General features: G+C 38.2%; 1 protein-coding gene across 10 annotated transcripts in view; it reads left to right on the top strand.

Moving 5' to 3' along the window:
• The window catches only part of PREP (prolyl endopeptidase), a 562,439-nt gene that overhangs the window by 472,920 nt on the left and 66,506 nt on the right, over positions 1–23,013 (top strand). For all 10 annotated transcript variants that reach the window (XR_014837058.1, XR_014837057.1, XM_085011432.1 and 7 more), the window contains 1 exon segment: positions 14,114–14,219. Coding sequence is in view for 8 of the 10 variants with exons in the window: in XM_085011432.1 (XP_084867558.1) it covers positions 14,114–14,219 (106 nt within the window). In the remaining 2 variants the exon portion in view is untranslated.

Below are 23,013 nucleotides of genomic sequence, written 5' to 3'. Positions count from 1 at the left end.
ACCAGCTACCTTTAGTGGAAGTATTATCTCTGACTTCATCTACCCCAGGACCAAAGGAGGATGGCTTTTGACTTAGCTTTTTATCTATCATGGTCATCAGGTTATGGATAATGAATAGCTGAGTACCAGCAGATTTCCTATGTTATTTACCCTAGTGGCAGAATACCACATGCTTTGTACGTTTGAATTTTTTTCTTTCCAATTACTTTTATTGACAGATGTTATTACCGCCTTCGTTAATTAACAATTTCTAAAGATACTTAACCGGTACTCTAAATGTAATTTAACAAATCACTTCACAGAATTAGATTGTCAAAGAAACTTATATCTAAAGGGAAATACTTTTTTAAAAAAATTGTTGGTAATAAGAATGGTAAAGAGCTGTAGCTTTCATCCCTGTTGGTATTGTTTGGAATGCAAGCAGTAGACGTAATATCAGCAAATGTAAATGTTTTATTCACAGAAGTTCCTAGAATTTTATGTTTGTTTATTAATATTTATTTACATACAAGGTAGGTTTTCACAAAATAAAATCATTTTGACTTAAGGAAAATTTGTTTAAAATAATATAGTAGGGTTCCTGTTGTGGCACAGTATAAACGAATCTGACTGGCATTTCCGTGAGCTGTGGTGTAGGTTCAGATGCGACTCAGATCTGGCATTACTGTGGCTGTGGCGTAGGCTGCCGACTACAGCTCTGATTCGACCCCTAGCCTGGGAACCTCCATATACCTCGGGTACAGCCCTAAAAAGCAAAATGAAGCAAGCAAACAAGCAAGCTATAAAGTAGAAGGAAGGTAGGACTTAAGAATTATATGTTTTATGGAGTTCCCACTCCATAAAGTGGAGCTAAGGATCCAGCTGTAGTGGCTCAGGTCACTGCAGAGGTGACGGTTCAATCCTTGACCTGGCATACTGGGTTAAGGATCCAGTGTTGCTGCAGCTGTGGCTTGGATTTAATCCCTGGCCTGGGAACTTCCATATGCTGTGGGTGCAGCTAAAAAAAAAAGAATTACGTATTTCATAATTGGTCAGACTAGTATTATTGCAACCCTGTTGAAGAAGGTCATTGCTTTTGAATCAGATTAATTGCTTCCAGAGAGCATGCGTTTTCTAGCTGATGTCATATTGTTTAAAGAAAAATGGTGTTTTGTGAACTGGAATTTATACTGTTCATGAAGGCCTTCCCTGGCTCTCCTGTTCTTCTCTTTTCCTTTTATCTGAATATTAGGGAAGTCACTGTCTTGAAATAGTCTGAATGTGAGGCCATGGTTCTGTTGAGATTCTAGTGTCCTCCTCATCAACAGTATTTTTGTCTTCCTTTTCCAATGATTTCTAAAATTCATTTTAAAAATTGTCTTGAAATGGGAATTCCCGTTGTAGCTCAGCAGGTTAAGAACCCGACTAGCATCCATGGGGATGCAGGTTCAATGCCTGGCCTCCCTCAGTGGGTTAAGGAACTGGTGTGGCTGCAAGCTGCAGTATAGGTCACAGATGCAGCTCAGATTTGGTGTTGTGGTGACGGTGGCATAGGCTCACAGCTACAGCTCTGATTTGATTTCTAGCCTGGGAATTTCCATATACCATGGCTGTGGACATAAAAAGAAAAAAACACTGTCTTGAAATGGTCTGAATGTGAGGCCATGGTTCAGTATGCATTGTTACCAATTAAATTTTAGTAGAAGAAGCTGTTATTTCTAATCTATGTATTTTGGGGGCAACGGTGACTTATAAGTGATTTTGACATTTGCGACCTTGAGCATTTGAGAAGTCAGAGTTGTTTCCCATTTAGCAGATTTGTTTAGCGGCTATAGAATCTCTCTGGGTTGTGATGAAGAGAGAGTGAAAAAGACCGAGTTAATTGGCATCCCAGCAGCCATTCCTTGGGAACGTCCTGACTTAGATTAAATATCAACTGCTGCAACCATTTAGTGCAGCCAGAAATACTGAGAAAAACTCATTAGATGTGCTTGAGACAGCTGTCATCGAAGGTTTGGTGTGATTCTTTCAGTGAGTTTTACTGCCCTATCATTCTGTTGGCTGAATCACTGCAGCTGAATTAGCTATCATTTATGATTGATGTAGCATGACTCTAAGCACTGAGTTGTCAAGATTCTGTCTTCATTTAAAGGACAAGTGAACAAAAGTATGAAATACTATTAATGAGGCTGCTTTCATTACGTTTAGTAAAGTTAAAATTGTGAGGTTGTTAATGATATTCTTAATATAGGACAGCTTAAAAATAGGTGAAACTAAATTTCTAGAAACAGGTTTATTAGCTTTATCTATGAAACGCTTAAGGAAATGTATAAATAGAATATTTAACTCCCAGAGTGGTCAATGAAGGGGAAAGGTTTATAAAGAAATTTATGTTAATATAGTATAAAGAGGAAAGGAGAGGGGAGAATGAGGTGACCAGAATGTTTAAAATTAAAATGTGGAAGCAGTAACAATTAAAACAAAATACAGATTCTTAGAGTGAAGTTTTAAACTCCATCAAGTTAGATGTTCATTTTCAAGAGACCCACTTAAAACATAATGACAAGTAATTTGGAAATACACTGAAGATGAGAATAGAGAAAAGAATACATGGAAATCATAAATGTATATGCAGTTTCTCCAAAACCATTTGACGATCCTTGAAAAGACTATAAGGGGCCTAGAAAGAGATGAAGAGAGGGCACCTGACTCATCTGGTGTTATGTGTAGTTTGTGACTAAAACTCATACAGCAAAACGTGATTCATTTTTTGGAAAGGAGACTACTTCAGAACTAGGAAAAAGTGTCACCAAGAAAGAACAGCCAAATTAAACAGGACTTTGCTGGAATCTTATAAAACTATAACTTGGAATCCCACTTCTGTTTCACAAACAGATTACCTCTGTACTTTAAGATATTTTTTCCTCAGGAAGAGATGTTTAACTTTAAACATCCAGTGTGCTGCCAAGTGCTAAAAACGCTGAGCATTTTAGACACACATAGCCCTTGTGATTAATTTATCAATGACAGAACCTGACTGACAAACGGCTGGTTTACCAAAACAAACCTGCAAATAGAAAATGAATGGAAGAAAGACAAATACCATATGATAATCACTTATATGTGGAATCTAAAATATGGTACAAATGAACCTATCTGCAAAACAGAAACAGACTCATGGACATAGAGAACAGACTTGTGGTTGCCAAGGGAGGGGGATGGATGGGGAGTTTGGGGTTGGTAGCTGCAAACTATTACATTTAGAATGGATAAGCACTGAAGTCCTACAGTATAGCACAGGAAGTTATATCCAGTCTCTTGGAATAGACCATGATGGAAGATAATGTGAGAAAAAGAATGTATATGTATGTATGACTGGGTCACTGTGCTCTCCAGCAGAAATTGACTCAACACTGTAAATCAACTATACCCTTATAAAAAATAAATTTTTAAAAAAGAAAGTGGATGGACATTTCTGGAGAGCTGGACTATAATCCCTCCAAATCTAAAAACTTGATGCTGCTAGTAAGTAAAACCCTAAAATATTCCTATGTGGTAAGACAAGAGGAAATATATCATTGTTATATTTTTTTATTAATCATAAATATTATCTTTTTGTTGGTCTTAGATTCTTAATCCTTACATCTGTACATCTAAACATATACAATAATATACGCTAAAAATGTAATTAGCCAGTAAAGAATTAAAAATGAGTTAAAAAAATAAAACATGACAAGTTTTTGATTCTGGCCGTGACAGTGCAACTGGTACTGGACCAATCCTCCTGCCATAAACAGCTAGAAAACTGTACAAAATAGACCAAGCATCTGTTTGCAGATACTGGTCTACAGGTGTCCTAGGACTGTAATCTGAGAGAGAGAGGTTTTCCTGTGATTGCCCCAGCTTTCTCTATCAAGGAATTTTCTGGACTCTAGCACAAAGAGGAGGAACCTTCAGAATACTTAGTTCTCACTGAACTAAGGATCCAGAGATTGGAATTCAAGAAAAGTGAAACCACTGAAATTGGCAGGCACAATGCCAAAGGGGGGAACTACCCACTAAGTGTTCCAGAAGTCCCGTTGGTGTCCCTTTGCATTTTAAGTGACACACACATAGAATGAGATTCCATGATTCAAGTTGAGAAGAGCCACTAGGGACTTAGAAGCTAACAGCTACCAGAGGTTTAACTGGGAGACTTTTGTATTCTAACCAGTTAATGTGGAAAGGCCTTGTGAACACCTAGGGTGCTCAGCAAAGACTCCAGAAAGGCTATCCATGTCTTTGCAGAGGGCTACAGACCTTCCCTCGCAAAGTTTGAAAGTAAGCCTTGGATGGATCAAGTTGATCCATCAACAAGTTAACTGCCTCAAAACTTTTTAAAGACCCCCCCCCAAAAAAAAATCCAGATAGCATTCCAAGTGTTCAGAATCCAATTAAAAAAATTATTAGATGTGTAAAGAAGCAGAAAAATGTGACTTAAAGCTGGTTGAAAAACTAGTAAAAACAGATTTAGAAATGACAGGGAGTAGAATTAGCAGACATGGACTTTTTTAAAGCATTTATAGAAAAAATTTTAAGAGGATTTTAGAAAATGTAAATGAACAAAGAAATAGAAAACATTATGAGAACCAGGTATTATTCAAGAGATGGAAAATAAACTGTCTGAATCTAGTTTTCTATGTGGGTTCAGTAGCAGTTAAGGTGCTATAAAACAAAATATCCAGATTGGAAAAGAAATAAAACTATCACTGTTTGCAGATGACCTGATACTATAACTAGAAAACCCTGAAGACAGCACCAGAAAACTATTATAACTCACCAATGAATTTGGCAAAATTCATAGACAGGCTACAAAATTAATACACAGAAATCAACTGCATTTCTGTATACTAACAATGAAAGATCAGAAAGAAAAATCAGAGAAACCATTCTATTTACCATCACATCAAAAAGAATAAAATACCTGGAAATGAACCCACCTAAAGAGACAGAAGGTCCATTCTGAAAATTGAAATAAAAGACAACACAAACAGATGGGAAAATACACAATGCCCATGAATTGGAAGAATCACTATTGTCAAAATGACTATACTGCCCAAGGCAATCTACAGATTCACTGCAATCCCTACCAGATTACCAAGGACAGAACTAGAACAGAATATTTTAAAATCTGTACAGAGACACAAGAGACCCCAAATAACCAAAGCAATATTGAAAAAGAAAAACGAAAATGGAGGAATCAAGCTTCCTGACTTTTGACAATACTACAAAGCTATAGTTATCAAAACAACATGGTACTGGCACAGAAACAGAAATATAGATCAATGAAACAGGATAGAAAGCCCAGAATTAAACCCACACACCTACAGTCAACTAATGTATGACAAAGGAGGCAAGAACAGACAGTGGAAGAAAGAGTCTCGTCAATAAATGGTTCTGGGAAAACTGGAAAGCTACATGTAAACAAATGAAAATAGAACACTTTCTAACACCATACACAAAAATAAACTCAAAATGGATTAAAGACCTAAATACAAAGCCAGATACTATAAAACTCCTAGAGAAAAATGTAGGCAGAACACTCTGACATAAATCACAGCAACATCTTGTTCGATCCACCTCCTAGAGTAATGACAGTAATGACGCAAATAAACTGGTGGTACTTAATTAAACTCAAAAGCTTTTGCACAGCAAAGGAAACCATTAAAAAAAAACTAAAAAACCAACCCACAGAGTGGGAGAAAATGTTTGCAAACAATGCAACAGACAAGGGTTTAATATCCAAAATATACAAACAACTCATACAACTCAACAACAAAAAACAACCCAGTTGCAAAAAGAAAGGAAGGAAAGGGAAGAAAAAAGAAAAGAAAAAAAAAAAAGAGGAAAAACTAGGACTGAGGAAACTGCAATCAGAGAGCAGTCACTCAAGCCAGCATACAGATTTAATCATGAACATGCTTCAAACAAAATAAAAAGAAAAAAATAAAAAAGAGTCATCAAAACCATAAAATGTGGGCAAGGGATGTTAGGACATAAATAACCCTTTTTGTTTGTATGTTTCTCTAATTAATTTTAATACAGTAGTGAAGTGTTTGAATTTACAGGACCATCAGGCTAAAACAGACAATTATAGAAAGGGGTTAGCATACTTAAAAAACAAGGCAACCACAAGCCAAAACCAAATATTGCATTTGCAAAAGATGAAAAAAAAAAAAACAAAACAAAAACACTCAAACAGATAATAACAGGAGACCATCCAACCAAAAAAAAAAAAAAAAAAAAAAAAGAAAGGAAGAATGGAGAACCATAGAATCAACTGGAACACGAGGTTCAAAATGGCAATAATCATCTATCAATTACCACCTTAAATGTCAATGGACTGAATGCCCCAATCAAAAGACACAGAGTGGCTGACTGGATAAAAAGGCAAAAACCTTCAATATGCTGCCTACAAGAAACTCACCTTAGGACAAAAGATACATATAGATTGAAAGTGAAAAGGTGGGGAAAAATATTTCACGCCAATAGACATGACAGAAAAGCAGGAGTCGCAACACTCATATCAGACAAAATAGACTTTAAAACAAAAGACATAAAGAAAGACAAAGAAGGACACTATTTAATGATTAAGGGATCCATCCAAGGAGAGGATGTTACTATCATCAACATATATGCCCCAAATATATGTTGGGGCATATACATACAACAAATCTTAACAGACATAAAGGGAGATATTGATGAAAATACAATCATAGTAGGAGACCTTAATACCCCCCTCACATCAATGGACAGATCCTCTAGACAGAAAACCAATAAAGCAACAGAGATCCTCAAGGAAACAATAGAAAAGTTAGACTTAATTGATATCTTCAGGACACTACATCCAAAGAAAGCAGAATACACATTCTTCTCAAATGCTCATGGAACATTCTCAAGAATCGACCACATATTGGGACACAAAGCTAACCTCAATAAATTTAGGAGCATAGAAATTATCTCAAGTATCTTCTCTGACCACAATGCCATGAAATTAGAAATCAACCATGGGAAAAGGAAAGAGGAAAAACCTACTCCATGGAGACTAAACAACATGCTACTAAAAAACCAATGGGTCAATGAGGAAATCAAGAAGGAAATTAAAAACTACCTTGAAACAAATGGTAATGAAGACACAACCTCTCAACATCTATGGGATGCTGCGAAAGCATGCTCAGAGGGAAATTTATAGCAATACAGGCCTTTCTCAAAAAAGAAGAAAGATCCCAAATTGACAACTTAACCCTCCACCTAAACAAATTAGAAAAAGAAGAACAAAAAAGTCCTAAAGTCAGCAGAAGGAAGGAAATTATAAAGATCAAAGAAGAAATCAATAAAATAGAAACTCAAAAAACAATAGAGAAAATTAATAAAACCAAGAGATGGTTCTTTGAAAAGGTGAACAAAATTGACAAACCCCTGGCCAGACTCACTAAAAAGAGGAAAGAAAGAACCCAAATAACCAAAATTATAAGTGAAAAAGGAGAAATCACAACAAATGCAGCAGAAATACAAAAAACCATAAGAGAATACTATGAACAACTATACACCAACAAGTTTGACAATCTGGAAGAAATGGACAATTTTCTAGAATCGTACAGCCTGCCAAAACTGAATCAAGCAGAAACAGACCAACTGAACAGACCAATCACTAGAAACGAAATTGAAGAGGTCATAAAATCACTCCCTACAAATAAAAGTCCAGGACCAGATGGCGTCACAGGTGAATTCTATCAAACATATAAAGAGGAATTGGTGCCCATCCTGCTTAAACTCTTTCAAAAGGTTGAAGAAGAAGGAATACTCCCAAAGACACTCTATGATGCCACTATCACCCTCATTCCAAAACCAGACAGAGATACCACCAAAAAAGAAAACTATCGGCCAATATCATTGATGAACATAGATGCAAAAATTCTCAACAAAATCTTAGCCAACTGAATCCAACAACATACCAAAAAAATTATACACCATGACCAGGTTGGGTTCATCCCAGGTTCACAAGGATGGTTCAACATACGCAAATCAATCAGCATCATACACCACATTAACAAAAAAAAAAGTCAAAAATCATATGATCATCTCAATGGACGCAGAAAAAGCATTTGACAAAGTCCAACATCCATTCATGATCAAGACCCTCACCAAAGTGGGTATAGAGGGAACATTCCTGAATATCATCAAATCCATTTATGATAAACCCACAGCAAATATAATACTCAATGGGGGAAAACTGAAAGCCTTCTCACTCAAATCTGGAACAAGACAGGGATGCCCACTCTCACCACTGCTCTTCAACATAGTTTTAGAAGTCCTAGCCACAGCAATTAGACAAACAAAAGAAATAAAAGGCATCCATATAGGAAGAGAAGAGATCAAACTGTCACTGTATGCAGATGACATGATACTATACCTAGAAAACCCTAAGGACTCCACACCAAAACTCCTTGAACTGATTAATAAATTCAGCAAAGTAGCAGGATATAACATTCAGAAGTCAGTTGCATTTCTGTATACCAGCAATGAAATATTAGAAAAGGAATACAAAAATATGATACCTTTTAAAATTGCACCTCACAAAATTAAATACCTCGGAATACACCTGACCAAGGAGGTAAAGGACCTATATGCCGAGAACTATAAAACTTTAATCAAAGAAATCAAAGAAGATGTAAAGAAATGGAAAGATATTCCATGTTCCTGGATTGGGAAAATCAATATTGTAAAAATGGCCATCCTACCCAAAGCAATCTACAGATTCAATGCAATCCCTATCAAATTACCCATGGCATTTTTCACAGAACTAGAACAAACAATCCAAACATTTATATGGAACCACAGAAGACCCAGAATCGCCAAAGCAATCCTGAGAAACAAAAACCAAGCAGGAGGCATCACTCTCCCAGACTTCAAGAAATACTACAAAGCCACAGTCATCAAAACAGTGTGGTACTGGTATCAAAACAGACAGACAGACCAATGGAACAGAATAGAGAATCCGGAAATAAACCCTGAAACCTATGGTCAATTAATCTTTGACAAGGGAGGCAAGAACATCAAATGGGAAAAAGAAAGTCTATTCAGCAAGCATTGCTGGGAAACCTGGACAGCCGCATGCAAAGTAATGAAACTAGAACACACCCTCACACCATGCACAAAAATAAACTCCAAATGGCTGAAAGACTTAAATATACGACAGGATACCATCAAACTCCTAGAAGAAAACATAGGCAAAACACTCTCTGACATCAACATCATGAATATTTTCTCAGGTCAGTCTCCCAAAGCAATAGAAATTAGAGCAAAAATAAACCCATGGGACCTCATCAAACTGAAAAGCTTTTGCACAGCAAAGGAAACCCAAAAGAAAACAAAAAGACAACTTACAGAATGGGAGAAAACAGTTTAAAATGATGCAACTGACAAGGGCTTAATCTCTAGAATATATGAACAACTTATACAACCCAACAGCAAAAAAACCAATCAATCAATGGAAAAATGGGCAAAAGACCTGAAAAGACATTTCTCCAAAGAAGATATACAGATGGCCAACAAACACATGAAAAAATGCTCAACATCACTGATTATAAGAGAAATGCAAATCAAAACTACCATGAGATACCACCTCACACCAGTCAGAATGGCCATCATTAATAAATCGACAAATAACAAGTGCTGGAGGGGGTGTGGAGAAAAGCGAACCCTCCTGCACTGTTGGTGGAAATGTCAACTGGTGCAGCCACTATGGAGAACAGTTTGGAGATACCTTAGAAATCTATACATAGAACTTCCATATGACCCCGCAATCCCACTCTTGGGCATCTATCCGGACAAAACTCTACTTAAAAGAGACACATGCACCCGCATGTTCATTGCAGCACTATTCACAATAGCCAGGACATGGAAACAACCCAAATGTCCATCGACAGATGATTGGATTCGGAAGAAGTGGTATATATACACAAGGAATACTACTCAGCCATAAAAAAGAATGACATGGTGCCATTTGCAGCAACATGGATGGAACTAGAGAATCTCATCCTGAGTGAAATGAGCCAGAAAGATAAAGGCAAATGCCATATGATATCACTTATAACTGGAATCTAATATCCAGCACAAATGAACATCTCCTCAGAAAAGAAAATCATGGACTTGGAGAAAAGACTTGTGGCTGTCTGATGGGAGGGGGAGGGAGTGGGTGGGATGGGGAGCTTGGACTTATCAGACACAACTTAGAATAGATATACAAGGAGATCCTGCTGAATAGCATTGAGAAGTATGTCTAGATACTCATGTTGCAACAGAAGAAAGGGTGGGGGAAAAATGTAATTGTAATGTATACATGTAAGGATAACCTGACCCCCTTGCTGTACAGTGGGAAAATTAAAAATTAAAAAAACCCAGTTGAAAAATGGGCAGAAGACCTAAATAAACAAAGGATGCATATGGGTGACCAACAAGCACATGAAAAAAATGTTCAACATACTGATTATTAGAAAAATACAAATCAAAACTACAATGAGGTACCACCTCACACAGAATGGCTGTCATTAACAAAATGCTGGAGATGGTGTGGAGAAAGGGTACCCTCTTTCACTGTGGTGGGAATGTAAATTGGTACAACCACTATGGAAAACAGTATGGAGTTACCTCAGAAAACTAAATGTAGAACTACCATATAATCCAGCAATTTCACTCCTGGGCATATATCCAGACAAAACTTTCATAGAAAAAAATGCATGCACCTCTATGCTATTCACGATAGCCAAGACATGGAATAACCTAGGTGTCCATTGACAGATTTATGGATTAAGAAGATGTTGTACATATATACAGTGGAATACTACAGAGACATAAAAAAGATAAACTAATGCCACTTGCCAGCAACATGGATAGAACTAGAGATTCTCATACGAAGCGAAGTAAGGCAGAAAGAACACGACAAATACAATATGGTATCATGTATTTGTGAAATCTAAAATATGGAACAGATGATCCTGTGTACAAAACAGAAACAGATCATGGCCAAGGAGAGCAGTGGTTCCCGGGAGGAGAGAGGAGGTACTTGGGTGGACCAGAGGTTTGGCATTTGGGGATGCAAACTGATGTATTTGGAATGCATGGGCAGTAGGGCCCGACTGTACAACACAGGGAACTGTGTGTGATTGGGTCACTTTGCTGTACAACAGAAGTTGAAGAAACATTGTAAATCAACTATACTTTAATTTTTTTAAAAATTAGTGAATTTGAAGACAGCATAGTTGACAGTAAGACACAAAGAGAGAAAAAAAAATCACTGAAATAAAAATGAACAGTCATTGAATGTATGACAGTACCTAATGCTCTAACATTATGTATTTGAAGCCCTAGAGTTAGGGGTGAGGGGACACAAAATTATATGAGGAAGAAAATGGACAAAAATTTTTATGCATTTGATAAAATAGACAAACCCACAGATTCAAGAAGCTCAACAAATCTGCAGCAGGGCAACTCCAGCAAAGCCCATCATAATCAATTAGAAACCAAAGGTAATAAGAAAACCTTAGAGTTTCTTAGTGGCCTAACAATTGGATTTGGCATTGTCACTGCTGTGGCTTGGGTTAAATCACTGGCCCCAGAACTTCTGCATGCCATGGGTATGGCAAAAAAAAAAAAATCTTAAAAACAGCCAGATAAGAAAAATTGGGGAGTTCCCGTCATGGCGCAGCAGAAACGATTCCGACTAGGAACCATGAGGTTTCGAGTTCGATCCCTGGCCTCAGTCAGTGGGTTAAGAATCTGGTGTTGCCGTGAGCTGTGATGTAGGTCACAGACATGGCTTGGATCCCTTGTTGCTGTGACTGTGGCGTAGGCCAGCAGTTGTAGGTCCAATTAGACCCCTAGCCTGGGAACATCCATATGCCATGGGTGTGGCCCTAAAAAAGAAAAAAGGAAAAAAAAGGAAAAAAAAGTGCATTACACATAGGGAGAGAGACAAAAGAATGACTTATCTGAAAGAATGCAAGTCAGAATACAAGGGAAAGTCACCTAATGAAGCCTACCATATTTAAAACTGCCATATTTAAAACTATGGTCTCTCCCCACACATCCTAGCTCTCTTACCCAGACCCGTTCAGGTTCTGTATGTCATTTACCACTTTACAATATACTGCATTACTTCATATGTATGTCCCTGTTTCTTCTGCTAGAGTGTAGCTTCTCCCTCTTGATTTAGTCACCGATTTAGAGAGAGAAATTTATTTTAAGAAATTGGCTAAACAAACTCAACTAGTATCCATGAGGATGGGGGTTCAATTCCTGGCGTCACTCAGTGAGTTGGGGATCCCTAGTTGCAATGAGCTGTGGTGTAGTTCACAGAGACACGACTTGGATCCTGAGTTGCCATGGCTGTGGCATAGGCCGACAGCTGTAGCTCTGATTCAACCTCTAGCCTGGGGACTTCCACATGCCATGGGTATGGCCCTAAAAAGCAAAAAAAAAAAAAAAAAAAAAAAAAAAAAATTGACTAATGTGATTGTGGAGACTTGACACTTTCAAAATCTGCAGGGTAGGCTGGCAAGATGGAAACCTGGGAAGAGTATCATTTTGAGTCGAAAGACTGTCTGCTAACAGAATTCCTTCTGGCTGAGGGAGCTCATTTTTCTAGTAAGGCCTTCAACTCATTGGTTGAGGCTCACCTATATTATGGAGGGCAATCAGCTTTACTCAAAGTCCACTAATTTCACTGTTAACTTCATCTAAAAAAGCACCTTTGCAGAAACATCTAGAATAATGTTTGACCTAATGTCTGGGTACTGTTGCCTAGCCAATGATAGATAAAATTCACCTTCAGAGTAGGATGTGGAAAAATAGGAACTCTCATACCCTGCTGATATGAGAGTGTTAGTCCATATAACCACTTTGGAAAATAATATGGCAATATCTTTTAATGCTGAGTATGTGCATGTTGTACCACTGAGCAGTTTTACTTCTAGTTATGTACCCAGGAAGCATGGATATGGGGCCACAAATAAACATGTCAGGCATTTTTCTAAAGGTTGACTTATAATAGGAACTGAAACCACAAAGGAAGAAAATGGAAATAATCTAAATGCTCATTGGTAGGAAAATGGATCAATTAGTTTTAGTGTGTTCCTAGATTGGAATATTGTGCAGCAGGTAAAACAAATGAAGCAAATATACATATGTTGAGTGAAAAATACTATTTGTAAAAGGATATATATATAGTCTGATACAACTCATGTCAATCTTGATAACAAAACCATAACATATTATTTGTTGCATTAGTTTTTTACCAAGATTCTTTTGCTACCTAAGATTCTCCCATTTAATTTTTTTTTCATTTAATATTTTTAAAGAAATCCATGGAAGCACAGTTCTTTTATCTCTGCTGCCTAGTGCTATATAGGGAACTAAGGATAACACACAGAAAAGTTGCTCACTAGTAACTTGCTGATGTGACCAGTGTGAATCACAAGTGAACTTCTGTGCATCCATGGCCACTTGTTAATTCTTACTCATCTAGAACAGCTTTTAAAATGTGTATCCCATGGCAGATTTCAAATTCAGGAACATTAATATTCAAAATGACAGATTGAATGTATTTTTCATGCATGTATTGTATTAAAGAATAGACTTTTTTAAACTTTTTAAAAATGTAAACATAATTGACCTACAACATTACATTAGTTTCATATACACAGCATAGTGATCCAACAATCAAATACATGGCACAATGTTCACTAGGACAAGTCCAATAGCCATCTGTCACTGTACAAAATTATTACAGTATTATTGACTGTAAAGCATAGACTTTAAATAAAAATTACATTCTTCTGACATTCAGTTGTTTATACTGATATTTGCAACTTAAATATTTCATTATGTTTTATTGAGATAAACTGTGATTAACAGTGAAATAAGTTAAAATTTATATTCATCTTTTTTTCTCATAGCTTTCTTATCCAATCCCAAGTTGGGAGTAAAGATACTACATTTGCAATGAATCTTTATTTTATGCTTGATAGTTAACAGTGTTCTCGCAAAACATATATAGTCTCCTCAGTCCCCTGTGCTGTTTTTGTTTCCTTCATAGTTATCCGACGATGGTCGCTACGTCTTGTTGTCAATAAGGGAGGGCTGCGACCCAGTGAACCGACTCTGGTACTGTGACCTGCAGCAGGAGTCCAATGGCATCACCGGTAAGTTGGTGTTCAGGCATGGACAGTTATTCCAGGAAGCTCCATTAAAAAGCAATTTTGTTGGTCTTCTCATTGATTTCCCAAGAAACCTTCTTCCATTTAACCACATCATCTCAGTATGGTTTTTTTCTTTCGATAGTATTTCATAAAATGAAAAAAGTATTGAATGAAGCTATTTGTTGGCCTTCACATTTTCTCAGTAGATTGAGGCTAAGCATATTTTTTAAGTGTGACAGTATCCTGTCCATAGTGCAGATGAAGAGTGTCCAGGAGAAACTGACCCTTTGGTCTGTAAAGCACTGTGACTGTTGAGATTTCATGATGCAGACTGTCACAGGCAAGGAATAGGACACCTGTTATCGGGTTAACAGGTAGAGGTAAGACAGCCTCTCAGTACTTCACACGTGTACAATATTGGCCTGATTTTGCTTCCTTAAACTGTGTAACTAGATAATAAGCATAGAACCAGCCAGTTGCAAATTCTGGAGATGGTCCATTTTCAGTGTTGTTTTCTTCCAACATTTACATCAGACCAGCACCACCATCAAGCATTAAAGCTTTTCAATTGCACAGTTCACTCTTCTGAAAATTCCCAGACCCGAAAACTCCATTAGGGAAATGCTAGCACCCAAGTAAGGACACTAAACTAATCACATCATGTTCTGGTTGATGTACACAGGTTTTCAAACTATTCAGTATTGAGTGCATTTCTAATTGTCGATTAGATTACCTAATTATTAATATCTAATCTATATTACATTATCATCAGAAAATGTATACTTATAAAAATTCATATTGATTGGGCACTGCATTGTTTTTAAGCTTCTCTGAGCAAGATCTTCATCCTGACCTTCTCGACTCTTCCAGAGCACCATTCACACATAAAACACGATGAAGTCAAGAATGTTTATTCTAATGTTAAATATATATCCATGGAGTAAGGGTACTTTTCTGTTTTTTTTATTTTAAAAAAAGATACACCCATTTTGATCTCAAGAAAATGGCATCAGCCACATCAGTTTCACATTCTCTGACAGGAATACACCACCGCCCAAGAATTGCTTGTTGGAGCTGCAAGTCTAGGTCTTCACAGAGCTGAGCCTTGACGGTCGAATCTGAAAGAAGCCGCCAGCTGTTATAGTGCTGTTGCCCTGCCCTGTCCCTGTGTGGAATGGTGTCAGGGGACTTCTCCTTCCTGCAGTTTTTCAAAAATTTCAGTCACAGTGTTCTTCCTCCAAGGAGTGCTGCTTCCATTTTCTGTTTTAATAAATTTCATTATATTTTTTAAATGAGTGAGTAGGCTTATTATTTGAAAGGCCCACAAGTTGCTTAATTTACTCCAGATACAGAGAGGAAAATGTCATCCACATATTCATCTACTGAACTGCTCTCGCTGTGACCACTTTAAAAATGGAGGGCAATACTTTGAATGAGACTTAACAAGTCCTGGCAGAACTCAACGAACCATCGGTTTTTCTCCTGACCTCTTGGTCCTTTTTTTTCCTCCACTGCCTCTCCTACTTTATCATTGCAGCATTAGTGAGGACTTAGAGAAGAGAGTGTGATACCCAGAGGTTGGGATTCCACAAGGAAGACAGTGTAGATGTGCACCAGACCCTCATAAATAAAATTCTGGATATTGCAGCCCTGAATGAACATGAGGGGAAAAGGGAAGCATCTAAGAAAGTCTAGGGGCTGTGATGCATGCAGATTGGAAGACGTGATTGACAAAATAAGCTAGGTCTTGGCCTCCCTTCCCAACTTGATCTTTCCTTGATTTACATGATCATTGTCTCCTCTATTTCCTAGTTGGGTTTTGTGCAGCTTCAGTGCAGAGCCCAGCTCAGAGTAAGCACTCAGCAAATGTTAGCAATTGTTATTTTCCAATTGTTTTCTCTTTTTTTATACTTCCAGAGAAACTTATTTTGTCATCATTTGAACAAAACCCAGTTAGAGGTTTGACTAGGACTATGTTTAAACCTATAAATTTACTTGGGACTACATCTCTGAGTTATATAGGAACCATATATTTTACATGTTTTATGTTTGTGAAATATTGATGGTTTATGAATGTATCTGTCAAGGTTTAACCAGGGAAGCAGAATCAGTAGGAGATCTGTATTAAGAGATTTATTGCAAGGCATTGGTTTACATGATTGTGGGGCTGGCTAGGTAAGTCTGACGTCAATAGAGCAGACTATCGAGAAGGGCAGGCTGGAATGTTGGAGCACAGGCTAAACCTGCTGTCCATGAGTGGAATTTCTTCTCTTTTTTTTAAGATATAATATCTTTCTTTTTTATTTTGCCTCACCCTTGGCATGCAGAAGTTCCTGGTCCAGGGATAAAAGCTGTACCACAGCAGTGACAACCCTGGATCCTTAACCCACTATGCCACAAGAGAACTTCTTTTTTAATTTTTTTTTTAGCTTTCCAGGGCCTCACTCAGGGCATATGGAAGTTCCCAGGCTAGGGGTCGCATCACAGCTACAGCTGCCAGCCCCTCACCACAGCCACAGCAACTCCAGATCCGATAGTTCACATCAATGCCGGATCTTTAACCCACTGAGCAAAGCCAGGGATCAAACCTACATCCTCATGGATCCTAGTAGGGTTCGTTAACTGCTGAACCATGAAAGAAACTCCTTCCTTTTTTAATTTTTAAAAAATTGTATTTAATTCCATTTTTTTGGCCATGGCTTGACGTGGGATCTCAGTTCCCAGACCCAGGGATTGAACCTGGGCCACAGCAATGAAAGCCCCATATCCTAGTCACTAGACCACCAGGGAACTCCCTGAAATTTCTTCTTATTCAGGGGAGCCTTAGCTCTGCCAGAAGGCTTTTCAGTTGATTGAATCAGGCCCACCCAGATTATCTAGGATCTTCTCCTTTAAAGTCAACTGATTGTGGTCTTTAATCATATTTATAAAATACCTTCACAGAAACACTGATAAGTGTTTGGTGATTAATTCAAGACATCAGTTTAGACAACTTGACATGTCAGAAAGACCCTCCCAGTGAGTTCTTAGAAAACCACTTCGAAAGGAGTCAGCAAACAAGTCTTATAATAACAACCTGATGTCATTTTCTAATAAGAGTACTAAACTGACCGGTGTGGGGGATTCATTGGGTCATTTAGAAAAGTACATAATATATTGTAAACAAGAATATAGAATTTAAGTGAATAAGATAGGTGGATTTTAAGCTGTTGAATTGCGTACAGATGGGTTGGGATCCATTTGGAGAGTATTCTCCAGTGGTATCTGTTACATTCTGGGGTAACACTGGGCTTGTCATCTTTTAAAAATTTTTGCCTTACTTGCATTAAAGTTGTGGGTAACACAAACCTCAGAGGAGTTCTTCTTTTGAGTGGTGGTCCTGGGATTCTGAATGCTCTCAGCAGTAGCAGTGATTAACCAGTATTAAGAAATGAACTGGAAATCAGTTTCTACCCTTGGGACCAAAAGTCCACTGTGTAGGTCAAGATTAGAAAGATCTTGATTTTTTTGCTTTCTTTTTTTAATCGATTGCTGGTTCATTATGAGTTAATGATATGATTATGACTGATTTAAAAAAAGACAAGTACTGTGTGTGAATTTAACTGATGAAAAAGTTTGACTAGTAACAGGAGAGATATAGCAGATTGAGATAGTGATTGTTAAAATTTAAAAAATAATTCTTATTAATTACAGTTGGGTATATTGAGACAATAACCTTAAGACTTTCTTTTTTTTTTTTTTTTTTTTTTTTTCAGTTGCTCCTTTTAAGGGAGTTGAAAGAAAACTACATGTTATAAATACTTGGAGACTTTTGATTTTTTTTTTTTTTTTTTTTTTTTCTTTTTGCTATTTCTTTGGGCCGCTCCCGCGGCATATGGAGATTCTCAGGCTAGGGGGCGAATCGGAGCTGTAGCCGCTGGCCTACGCCAGAGCCACAGCAATGCTGGATCCGAGCCGTGTCTGCAACCTACACCACAGCTCACGGCAACGCCAGATCCTTAACCCACTGAGCAAGGGCAGGGACCAAACCCGCAACCTCATGGTTCCTAGTCGGATTCGTTAACCACTGCGCCACGACGGGAACTCCAAGACTTTTAAATCAAATTTGAGCTTTAATCTCAGCTTTAAATAACTTAAATAACTGAGGACCCTGGAAAGTTAGCCTTTGTCTCAATATTTCCACATCCTCAAATGGGGCAGTGATACCTAATTCATAAGGAATTGTAAGAAGTAATCAAAGTGCATAGAAAAGGGCTTAGCAGGGTTCCTGGCATACAGTGGATTCTCCAGTAGGCTTTCTTTCTTTTTTCCTTTGTTTTTGTTTGTTTATTTGTTTAGACTGAAAGGGCAATATTTGGAATCGCCACACACTGGTTTTAGGTAGTGGATTAAAATAGACTGAAGGTGCTCTAAGAAAATTTATCTTCAGTATCAGAGCTACCCTAAACACAGGTCTCGGTATTGATTGGTTTTCTATAAAACTCAATGCATTATCGGAAAGGAATCCTTACGTTGAGGAAAACGCAAGAGGTGTGCCTCTCCTGGGAGACCTGTCTAATTTTGCAGGTTGGCAATTGAAAATTCCAGGGTGCATATGCCCAGTTGTTGACCTTGACTGACACCCAGTGTCCTTTTCTTGCTGTTTCCTTACTGCTTCCCTATTTTTGTTACCCTTTTTAAAGTAAAGGGAAGAATAACAATTAACATTTAACTTAAACGCTAAACATGCTAGTTAACTGAAATATTGGGTGATTTAAACCTGAATAGCTGGTGACTGAAAGTTAAATCCAATGTGATGAAATCATCAGTGTTATAGTGCTGAAATTGATATCCCTTTTGATAACCTCAAGCCTTTCAATTATAATATTAATCATTTTTACCTTAAAGGCAGGGAGATTTATTAGCATTTTCCTATACATTAACTATTTATTTGTTAGTGCATCACCAAATTCCCTGTCTGGAAAACTAAATAATTTTACTTACGAAGTGCTTTTGTAACATTTCTGTCATCTTTGTCTTTCAAGAAAACCTTCTGCCTGTATGCATTTTGAAATGAGAAGCATAGGAGTTCCCATTGTGGTGCGGTGGAAACAAATCCAACTAGGAACCATGAGTTTGTGGGTTCGATCCCTCGCCCCGCTCAGTGGGCTGAGGATCCAGCGTTAGTTACCATGAGCTACAGTATAGGTCAAAGATGCAGCTCGGATCTGGCATTGCTGAGGCTGTGGCATAAGCTGGCAGTTATAGCTCTGATTCGAGCCATAGCCTGGGAATGTCCATATGCCGTGGGTATACCCCCAAAAAAGACAAAAAAAAAAAAAAAAAAGTAAGAAATGAGAAACATAAAAAGAGTGGCCAGTGGCTACTTAATCTCAGAAAAAGACGGCACACAGCAGTGGATTAAGAATCTGATTGCAGTGGCTTAGGTCACTGCAGAGGTGCAGGTCTCTGGCCCTGCTCAGTGGGTTAAAAGGCTTGGGTTTAGTCCCTGGCCTGGGAACTTCCGTATACCATGGGGGTGGCCTTTAAAAAAAAAAAAAGTAAAAAATTTAAAAATAGAAAAAGAACACAGGAAAAACAAAACTACATAAATTCAGGATGAAAAAAATCTTAGAATCTTGAGAGTTAAGAGTTCTCCGATTGTGTTTTACATTTGTCATGTGCATTTGGTTTGCCGTTCAAGGACTAGCTGACCTTCCTGTGAACTACTCTGTGAGCAGGATTGCTTCCTGTTATCCCTTTGCCTCTCATTTGAAAAACCTCATTTCCACCATCTGCATTTGCAGAATTTCAATTAGGAGGAATATGAACTCATTTTTTACAAACAGTGAGCCATAGCCTTTCCTCAGCCTGCAGTGGATGCTGTAGCTCTTCCTGTCCCTACCTTTCTGAACTGGTAACTCCCCTGACTCACTCCATTCATCACTGTATAGAAAAGGGGCTAGGCATCTGGGCCTCGGTCTGCATAATTTTCCAAGTGTTCAAAACAGCTAGGTAGGTCCCCTCCAAAAAAGATGGCGTTCTCTTCTGCACTGGCTGCCAGAGACATGTTCTGAGTCACTGTCTGCTTTCTTTGGGGGAAGAAGATTCTAGAAGTTACCGTGCTACCTCATGCTTTTGGTTGTTGCTTTTCTCTCTATAGTTGGCCCTTCTGTCCCGTTTGCCTATTCTGATTTTTCTCTCCATACAAAACCACAGTCCGTATTTTTGAACTGCATGAGATCAGCGACCTTTTCTGTCTTGCTCTCCTTGGAGTCTCTAGCACCTAGAACAGTGCCTGATGACAACAGAAATTCTCTCCTTGACCAGACTTCCGTCAGGCTCGTCTGAGCCTCTTCTCAGTTAGGCCTCAACCTTGGCTCCTTACCTCCCACCCTCCTTGCTGACCTGCTGAAGAGTAAGAGCTTAGTAGTGAGAGTCCTGCTATGTCAGTTAAAGAGAGTCCCCTTCCTTGATATCTGATCAGATTCCTCATCCCCTACCTGCTACCTGGTTACCGTGACCTGCCTTCACCAAAAATCCCCTATGCTTATACCTTCTCTTAGTCGTTTTCCATCCACTGACCCCCCTTATTCTGCACATCAGCTGTGCATCTCCAGCTGTCTTGTCTGTATTCAAGCTCAGCCTGACCTCTCTCCCTTATTGCAGTCGTCTTGACACCTGCCATAATAGTCTTGAATAAGTCTTCTTAACCATTTTCACAAGTGCCACCATAACTTTTCTCTAATACAGACTCATAGGTGGGTACCAGCTTGTCTCCAGTGACTTCCTCTGTCCCTTTAGGGATCCTGGGCCCAGGTGGCCCTGCTGGAGAAGCCATCTTCCATCTGTAACTGTTAATTTACTTGTGGGTATTTACCCTTCTGGCCGCCTAACTTTTTAAAATTAAATTTTTATCCTTAATTAAACCCTGAGAATGATGAAAAAGTACAGACCATGTGTCTCCAGTCCTTTGTATCAAATGAGCAGAAGGTGTCTGCTTCTCTTGTTTAAAATTGAAAGTATGGAGGTATCAAGGTAACACTTAGGACACCAGGCAGGCGTGACATTTTATTAGTATTGCAGTAGAAAAGACAGCTGAGTCTTGACTCCTGTGATTCTTAATGTGATTCATGCCTGCAGATTAGTTGAAAGTAATCATCCTGAACCTTGCAAGAAAATTTGTGTCTGGATTTTCTTAGTTATATTTTCAGTATTTTTCTAAATCAAGATTGTTGGGGTTTGTTTTTTTTTTTTAATCTAGATTGATAGATATATTTCTTCCTCTAAGTTTGTTGTACATGTTAGGCATGCATAAAGTTGCTTCAATGGACTAAATTTAGAATAGATTTTCACATGTTTTTATGTTACAATTAAATGTTAGGCCTCAGAGTTGTACCTTTTCTTGCCAATACATGGACTTTTAAATTTTTTCATGAAAACTTAGCTTATGCCCAAAATAAAAGATGATTTTCAACACTCTTTTATACATATTTAACTTGGTGTATTATATTTCTGAATAGTCTTATTGGAAAGGTAGAGGAGATAGCCAAGTTTGTTTAACTCATTACTTCTGTTGTCTTTACATTATCAAGATTTCTTGATATATATGTAAGGTTCAGTCAGAAGTGTAGGGTTGTGTAAATGTTATGTTTAGTTGTGAAGCAGACATGTATCGATGTCCTACTTTGTGCCAGGTGCCGTGCTCGGTGACAGCGGTGATGACAGCCCTTCCCGCTGGCTGTGTGTCTCCCACCCCTGCCGGCTGGACGGAGGCCGTGAGCCACCAGTGCAGTCAGGGCTTATCAGTGCCGTGGCCAAGCGCACACCCAGGCTCCGGGTTAGGACCTCTGCTGTTAGAAAACTCTACGCTTTCTCTCACTCCTCTCTGTTGTTTTTCTTTTATTTGTTCCCTTTCTTTTGGGTCCTTTCATTTTTCTGGAGATGGTCGGCTACTCTATGCCCTATTTTATAGGATAATCAGCAGCAGAACAGATGCTGACCATTTGGCCCTATTCTGAATAAATTAACAAGTACATCAGAGCTTTTTAAATAGAATCCTTAGCAAATAACTCTTAGATACAAAGAACTATTAAGGTCTAAAATCTTTGTTGTTGGTAACTTAACACCCTTCTGCTTCAGTGTAGTCATCCTTATAATGGACCGGAAGTGGTCTTTGCTCACCTCACAGCATTTATGAAGGGTTTCATTGGAAAAGGTGGATGACGCTGACATACTAATTTTTGTAAAGAAATGGCAGCCTGTCCTGTACATCGCCCAGACTTTCACTCACCTGTCTCTGAATTTTTTCTTTTTTTGCTGAAAGTTTGATCATTTTAGGTTGATGAAAGTTTTCAGCACTCACCCTGTCTTCATTTTAATGCTTTCATTTCATTAAAGAAAATTGGTTTTCTCCTGCATAAGAAGTCAGTCTACACTATATGCTAATATATAGCTACAAAAGGAGGCTCAGGGTTTATCAGACACTTGGATTGTTCATTTAGCCATATCTGGCAGTGCAGGGTAGATGACCTGTTGTTTCTAAGTAACTGGGACAATTTTGACTCCTACGTTCATGCCGGGTAGAGCTTTGGCTTTTTTGGAGATGGAGAGGAAAGGGGGAGATAAACATCCAAGAAACTTGTAAGAAATGAGTTGTCTAAAGTTTAGCAAAGTCATCTGAGCCTTAAAGTCAGACTGACAGGGAGGAGGGCTTCTTTGAGAGGCAGTGAGTTATTAGAAAATAAGATTACATTTCAGAGTGGGAATGCCAACAACCCCTAAAACTTGGAACATCAAAAGACAGTACAAAAATAAG

The sequence above is a fragment of the Sus scrofa genome, chromosome 1 (genome assembly GCF_054392235.1).
Source record: "Sus scrofa isolate SSC_HxYL_T2T_F1_AM1 chromosome 1, Sscrofa_HxYL_maternal_Yorkshire_Landrace_v2.0, whole genome shotgun sequence".
NCBI lineage: Eukaryota > Metazoa > Chordata > Mammalia > Artiodactyla > Suidae > Sus > Sus scrofa.
This window is presented reverse-complemented; position numbering and strand designations above follow the sequence as displayed.